General features: G+C 34.8%; 1 protein-coding gene across 2 annotated transcripts; it reads right to left on the reverse strand.

Moving 5' to 3' along the window:
• On the reverse strand, positions 1,850–6,212 carry LOC109230138 (maf-like protein DDB_G0281937). Of its 2 annotated transcripts, XM_019395668.1 has the most exons (9): positions 6,070–6,209; positions 5,823–5,894; positions 5,595–5,669; positions 4,577–4,660; positions 3,940–4,009; positions 3,448–3,539; positions 2,785–2,826; positions 2,631–2,711; positions 1,850–2,225 (listed from the first exon to the last, which is right to left on the reverse strand). In XM_019395668.1, the coding sequence occupies exons 1-9, from the start codon at positions 6,094–6,096 to the stop codon at positions 2,154–2,156; spliced, it is 615 nt and encodes a 204-aa protein (XP_019251213.1). In that variant the 5' UTR covers positions 6,097–6,209; the 3' UTR covers positions 1,850–2,153. The 2 variants fall into 2 exon arrangements, 1 of the variants encoding a protein (XP_019251213.1); XR_002068611.1 differs by lacking the exons at positions 1,850–2,225; positions 2,785–2,826 and adding an exon at positions 2,827–2,942 and having other exon boundaries at positions 2,628–2,711; positions 6,070–6,212.

Here is a 7,830-nt window from a genome sequence, read left to right on the forward strand (position 1 = left end):
TTTCAATTCCAACAAAGTCAATATGACCACTCTTTGTTTATTTAGAAGACAACTGAAGGTACAATAATAGTTCTTGTATATGTTGATGACATGCTGATTACAGGTGACAGTCTAAAGCTAATTGAAGACACAAAAACTACACTACAACAAACCTTTAAAATGAAGGATTTAGGTGAGTTAAAATACTTCCTAGGTATTGAGTTTGCAAGATCCAAACAAGGGATCTTAATGCATCAAAGGAAGTACACACTAGAACTTATCTCTGAAACTGGCCTAAGTGCTGCAAGGCCAGTTATAACACCTATGGACAACAATGTCAAGTTAACTACAAAAGAGTATGTGTTAAAGGAACAAGCAAGTCAGAAGATGATTTACTTCCTGATCCAAGCATTTGTCAAAGGTTAATTGGGAAACTTCTGTATCTAACTATGACAAGACCAGATGTATGATTCAGTGTACAAAACTTAAGTCAATTCCTACAGCAGCCTAAAAAGTCTCATTTGGAAGCAGCAGTAGAATTGTGAAATATTTAAAGAATCAACATGGGCAAGGAATTCTTCTGTCCAGCAATCTGCATATTGTGATGCAGATTGGGCTTCATGCCCACAGTCCAGAAAGTCTATAACAGGCTACTTAATTAAACTTGGAGAGTCTCTAATTTGATGGAAATCAAAGAAACAGACAACTGTCTCAAGAAGCTCAGAGGAAGCTGAGTGCAAAAGTATTGTTGCTACAGTTGCAGAAATGATTTGGTCATTGGGATTGCTTAAGGAAATTTGGTATTGAAGTGAAGACACCAGTTGATCTTTTCAGTGACAGTAAAGCTGCTATGCAAATAGCAGCAAATCCCGTTTATCACGAAAGGACTAAACACATTGAAATCGATTGTCACTTTATAAGAGGAAAAATAGTCCAAGAAGTAGTTGCAACAAAGTACATTTCTTCAAGAGATAACCAGTTGACATCTTAACCAAAGGTCTCAATAAAGTTCAACATGAGTACCTCTGCTCCAAGCTAGGAGTTCTTAATATTTTTTCGCTACCTAGCTTGAGGGGGAGTGTTGAGAATGGTACATTAATCATTTCCTTATACTCTAAGCTAAATTAGTTAGGAGTAGATACTTTATATATACACATGTAAATGTACAATACACACTAACGGAAATAACAAACACACGCTCTCTTTCTTCTCTCTTATTTCTTCTTCTCTTTGCTGCTCTATCTTCTTCATTTGATTAGGGGTCATCCCAATTCACAATCTATTGAATTATCTCACTAGGCAACTGGCTTGAAGGAATATGTGTTTTCAGAACAATATTTTAACTTCTGATATCATCTTAAATCGTTTCCCAGTGTCTGGTTAGATGTAAAATTAAGTGAAATATGGTAATTGTACAAGAAGTTGTATAAGATATAGGGAAGATATATGGACAGTGTTCTGGTGATTTTTTCAGTAGTAGGATACTCAAATGATTTTCCACTGTGGGTGTATTTGGTACGAAGAAAAATGTTTTTCTAGAAATATTTTCATGGGAAATGAGTGGTGAGGATGTGCAATAGGATGGAGAAGGTTGAAAAATAGTTTTGGAAAATGTTTTCTCTTCTTTTGATAGAGAAAATATTTTCCTCCAATTGGAGGAAAATGAGTTTATGAGGAAAATATTTTCCAAGACATTTAAGCCAACCAAACATGAGAAAATTGAAAAATATTTTTCGAAAAATATTTTCCTCCATACCAAACACACCCTTTGGTGGAGAATATTTTCCGTGGAGGAAATATATTTCGAAATTCAAGATAAACAAACACTAAAACTAATTTCATCAAGGAAAATTTCTGCCATATCAAGAACTAGGGTACAATCCTATAATTAGTAATATAAGGCATAAGAATAATAATTTAGTAATATTTTGAGTATTAAAGATTAACTACAACATCCATATGTTCAATAAAGCAAGTGAAAAAGACGATATTTGCGAAGTAACTTTCTTTATGGGATGGAAGCAAGTTTTTCCTTTTGGCATGTTCCAAACCTTCACTTCAGAAAGACAATTTTATAAATTCAAAAATCTAGAGAGAGTAATCTTTTGCAAAGAGTGAGTTTTAGGAAGACTAAGAGTGATCGTAAGGATATTCATTTGGTGGGCTCCCAGCAGCTAGAGTGCTTCTTGAATAAGCTTTTCAGTGAGACTTCTTGGGAGTCCCATGACATGATCAGCAGTTCCAATCTGTAGAGAAATGGGAAGAAAGAGTATAATCAACAGATTGTGGAAAGCATAGAATTCTTTTCCCTGTTGTCGACCGAGGCAAGATCACCAATAAGCTGTCCACTTGTACGCTTATACATAGAAATGTTAAAGGGATATTGAGCTGTTGATGATTATGCATTCTGTTTGATATTTCCTATTCCTCAAAAGGAGACAGAGAATTAATGTCCACCAGAATAGTTTTGAAGTCTGTAAGATAATTGAAACCTCGAGAGAGTGACATAGAATCATGTCAAATTTATTGCTCAGGGACAACCATATACCACTCCCATCAAAAGTTAAATATATACTATACGAGAGAGAGAGAGAGAGAGAGAGAGAGAGAGAGAGAGAGAGAGAGAGAGAGAGAGAGAGAGAGAGACGAACCACAGTATCAACAAAGGGCAACGTCAGTGGATGTTCAAGCATTAAACCACCAGCAACATTAAGTATTATTCCTTCCTCAATCTACACAATTAGCACTAGAAGTTAATGTCGGAGGTAAAGAACATCCCTTATTTAAGGACACTGTAATATTTACCAGGCTATCAATGACCTCATCAGGTATCTCATGGAAATATACCTGCACTTAAGCAGCAGAACAGTACACTCCGTGTTAACTAATCATATTATGTGCAACAAAGTCAGCAAGAAGTTCTGTGAGCAAAATCATGTTGCATCCCACCATCAAGAAAGAACCTGTTCACAACAGTAATAAAAGGAGGGGCATGTAGAACATAAAACTAGCAAACTAACAATTCCGGGAGCTGTGAGACGATTGTATTGGCGTTCCAATAAGCACATAAAAACGGAAGCATTTTGGGCATCCTTATAAACTGGGATGGTCAGTAAAAGGAAGTCTTCATCCAAGTTAAGTATATATAGGGAAACAGATTCATGGGTGAAGAGAGTTAATGCTGATGGGCTTTAATTAACGAGTTTCCATCAACATTCACTCTTTTCGCCTGGGATAAGCATTAATATACTTATTTAATATCTATAGTTAGATTTCTGAATAGCTTCAAAATGGCACATCGCCTTAATCCTTGCTCGCACATCACACACACTTATGCATCAGATGCAGCAAAGCCTACGTCACCATTGGAACATATCAATTTAAGCAAGAATGTACTGTATAAATGCGTATTTGTACTTCAAAAGTCTCCAACAAAAGAAATTACTTCACTTGGAGAAAAAGATATACCTCTGACCTTTCCCAAGCTCCTTTTCTTATCCCCTTTGTGAGGTTGGTCACCACAACAGATCCCACAACCGTGGCTTGACCACCAGAGTAGCCTGCAATTCATAACAACAAGAATGGTAATAATGCTAGTAAAGAAAAAGAACAACCTGACCAGCTGAGACACTGGATGAAACTACAACAACAACAACATAACTAGTGTATTCCCACAAGTGGGCTCCGGGGAGAGTAATGCGTACGCAGACCTTACCCTTACCTTGTGCAGGTAGAGAGGTTGTTTCTGATAGACCCTCGGCTCATGCAAGCATAATCACAACATTAAAGAAAATGAAATATAGCAGTGAAGATTTCATGGAAAAGAAGCAGTACCAACAACGAGATAGTAACAAACGGAGCAGAAGCAACATTAGGTAATACTAAAATCCAAAAATAAGGCAAAACAAGAGTAATACTAAAGATACTGGATGAAACTGCCAACCACAAATGCAGCCATACTTTTGATGAATTGGCGTGCTTCTTCCTTACTTGATGGCTTTTCTCTAATAATTCCTTGGTACACCGCCACCTCGATACCAATAGATGTAGGTAAGATATAGCCAAAAAGATCTATTTTCATCCAAGAAAAAATTCATTAGACGGCCCAAGCACTCTAATTTTTGCAATATACTTTTTAAGTTTTAACAGTGGTATTGATTAAGATTGCCCATCACGGAGCAAGCCTGGAGCATCCAATTTTAAATGAATCTTGAGACCAAAGCAAAAGACAAAAAAACTAGCTAACCACACAATATACGTCAATCTAAAATGGCATTACTATATGCATCAGCTGCTCGCAACATTTATCTTACAAAAGAATTTACATCAAGCTAATGTCAACACTTTTTCCAGACTTCTCCTAAACATAGTTACTTAGTAAAATAATGTAATGCTATTATTTGTTTATTGCTAAAATGTGTGGATATCTCCAACTAGCAAATGAAAAATAGCATTAAAAGGGCGAGCCTTCAATTCATTCAATTACTAAAATACCTATGAATACGGCTTAATTTTGTGCTAGATAATTTGAACTGCATGTCATTAACAAGACCATGGTACTTGAAGTATTCCTAGCAATGTAGAGAAATAAACATACTGTGTCTGCAGTAATCAACAGAGTGGGATGAGTATTTTCCTCCAAATGATCAGTTGTTTCAAGCCTTGACATAATAGCATCTGCCTAAGAAGAAAAGACCAGTAAGCAAACATAAGACTTGTTCTTACAGTACTGGAACATGATATCAATGTATTACATATTACGCACTCATCTCAATTTATATGGCATGCTAGAGTGTCATGGAATGGAAGGAAAGGAAATGAATTGATTATAGTGAGCCGAACTACTCAGAATCAGTCGAATGCCAACAGAAGAGAAGTACCCATTTATTGATAGTCCCCAACCATCAAATGGCAATTTGATAACTCAAATAATTGATGGGCGAAGTGATTAAGCTAGCGTTTGGCCATAGATCCCAAATTTATTTTGAAAAATCTGATTTGGGTGAAGTTTGGTTTGAAGATGAAAATGTGTTTGGACATACGATTTCAAAACATATTTTCCAACTTTATTTTGGAAAAACATGTATATAATTCCTCAAGTTTTGGGATTGGTAGCTGATTTTGGGATTTGAAATTTGGGATTTGGGATTTGGCCAAAATATGAGCAAAATTTATGGCCAAACATGAGTTTTGAAAATAAATCCCAAATTTATTTTGGGAAAACTCATGGCCAAACGGGGCCATATTTCACGGGGACACCAAAGATGTCAAGGGGACACTCAAGAATAAATCTCATCCAATCACCAGAATCTTGGATTTGACCTTCTTATTGATATTATATGCTACACAGTTACTAATAGAACTCATCACATAACTGCAATAGGATAACTCCTGGCCGTTATACGTAGAGTGATTTCTGTACTTAAAAGAACAATTCTACCAGATACACTAGAAAGATCTTCCTTTCAATTTCAAATTACTTGCATAACAATAAATTTCGACCAATGTTCTAACCTATTCTAGCTAAAAATAGGTTATGGCATTAGTGAATTAGTGAAATTAACTGAAGAAGACATGAAAAATGTCCAAATAATTCAAGAAAGGAGGTAGCATACCTTTGCCTCTGCTAGAGCTACCACTAATTCCTCCGCATTATCCTTCCTAATGCTCTTTTCATCAATATCAGCAGTCTAGTCCACAAAATAATTTGATTTTAAGTCAAAATCAACAAGAAAAGACAAGCCCTTTTTAGGAAACTTAGACCGGGTCCAAAACCTAAAGCGACCATAAAATTCGAGTTGTAGCGAAAATACAGAAACTTTTAAAAGCAAAATTGGACGTACCATAACTGTAAAATCATAACCCATGTCAGCTAGAATTTTCCGACGTGCCATGGAGGAAGAACCCAGGATTATCTTTCAACATATGGAACCATTAGTCATTTACTTCTACATTCAGTATATCATAGAATTGTAGGAAACAAACATGAAGCATTAACTTTCAGATAATAACAGAGCATTGTGTTAATTGTTAAACCTCAAAAGCTTTGAGAAAAAATGAAGGCAGTTCATCAGTGGGTGAAAAACAAACCTTGAATGACAAGTTTTTCGGAGCCATTTGTTTGCCCGCCTCTTTCTCACCTATGTCTAAGAGTGTAACGGTTAGCTTTGGAGATAAGCAAACGAGAATATCTGAAGAAAAAGAAAACGAGTGGTTTTAAGGTGGAAAAAGTAGAATGACTGGTTATTGCTCGGGGAAGTCCAAGTTTTTTTTTTTCTTTTTTTGTGCGCATAGCAAGACAAAATAAGATTTGCTTGGTACAACTGTGCAAGCACCATGTGCAAGACTAGAGGTGGCAAAATGGTTAAAAGAAAATACTTATCCACCCATATTATCCATCAAAAAATGGGTTGGATAATGAATCGTTTAAAAACGCGTCGAATATGGATAAAGAACCATATTATCCACTTAGAAAATGGTTAACCAAATGGATAACCAATGGATAACTAATGTATTTAACTGTTACATTTGTAAAGCCTCAAATTGGGGTTCTTCAAGTTTATCCGTCTCAAATACGGGTTGGCTCGGATAATTTATCCGTTTTTTTAAATTACCCGTTTTGACTCGCTCATATCCGATACCCCCCCCCCCCCCCGTTTGTCCCCCCTAGGCAAGACCTATGAACTCCGTCTCATATTATCTCCATGTGTTTCTCTTTTATATGTCGTCTGAAAAAGTATTTTCTTCGTTCACTTTTACTTGGCTTGTATACTAAAAATAGATTTTTATTTTACTTGACACTTTACGCATATCAAGAGAAGACAAAAAAAAAATTCTGCTATACCCACGGTATTTATTACTCAAAAAAAATTATTTTCTCAAATCAATAAAATATGCATCAATTAATATGGGGATCATGGTAAATTATGCACTTCATTTATTATTTCTTAAGGGGCGTCAAAAGTCAAAACGTGCCAGGTAAAAGTGAACGAAGGGAGTATCAACTAATTTTTTTAAATATTTTTAACCTTATTTATATTTTAAGGTATAATTTCTCTTCATTTAATATTTACTCATAATTAAAGTATTTATACTCTTCGGGGAAAATTAATATTAAGGGTAGAATAGGAAAATAATTAATTTACTCTTGAACATCTAAAATGACAAATAATTTGAGACAACTACGTTTAGAAACCACGATAGATAATTTGAGACGGATGGAGTAGTAAGCATTTCTTTTTCAGAAGTGTGGGCATTTGTAATTAAAGAACTTGATATTTTAGTTCGTTATTCGATTTACTCTCGCCATCTCAAATTATCTGTCGTGATTCTAAAAATAATTATCTTAATATTATTTGTCATTTTAGAAGTTCAAGACAAACCTAATTTTTTTTTCATTTTACCCTTAATAGTAATTGTTCTTGAAGATGGAGAGATGACACATAAATAGAATAAATATTCAATAAAGAGAGATTATATCTTAAGACATAAATAAAGATAAAATATCATAAAAATATTCTATTAATTAATAAGTATTCCTTAAGAACCGTGTAAAAGAGAAATACAACAAATAATTTGAGATGGATAGAATAGTTTCTTTTTGAATATAACAATGGGTACTCGAATTTGGTTTTGGCAGAAAATGATTTAGGCATTTTTTTTTTTTGGATAAAATAACATCAGGACTCTAACTTAAATATTTAGGAAATTTTCATTTGGTGAAAATTAATAAATTAAAATTAATTTTTCCTTGCAATACATAAGAATAGCGTTAGCAACAGGTTTTTAAAACGCGTGAGTCTAAGGCGAAGCGTTTTACATATGCCTCAACGAGGCGTAAGTCCCGAGGCA

This window comes from Nicotiana attenuata, chromosome 1, assembly GCF_001879085.1.
Source record: "Nicotiana attenuata strain UT chromosome 1, NIATTr2, whole genome shotgun sequence".
Taxonomy (NCBI): domain Eukaryota; kingdom Viridiplantae; phylum Streptophyta; class Magnoliopsida; order Solanales; family Solanaceae; genus Nicotiana; species Nicotiana attenuata.

What these genes read in the sequence shown, in the direction of transcription:
- LOC109230138 (XM_019395668.1), bottom strand. Translation starts at nt 6,096, where the DNA reads ATGGCTCCGAAAAACTTGTCATTCAAG. An exon ending in CGAAAAACTTGTCATTCAAG is followed by an intron (nt 5,895 to 6,069) that starts GTTTGTTTTTCA and finishes ATATGTTGAAAG; the next exon opens with ATAATCCTGGGTTCTTCCTC. An exon ending in AGCACGCCAATTCATCAAAA is followed by an intron (nt 3,540 to 3,939) that starts GTATGGCTGCAT and finishes TATGAATTGCAG; the next exon opens with GCTACTCTGGTGGTCAAGCC.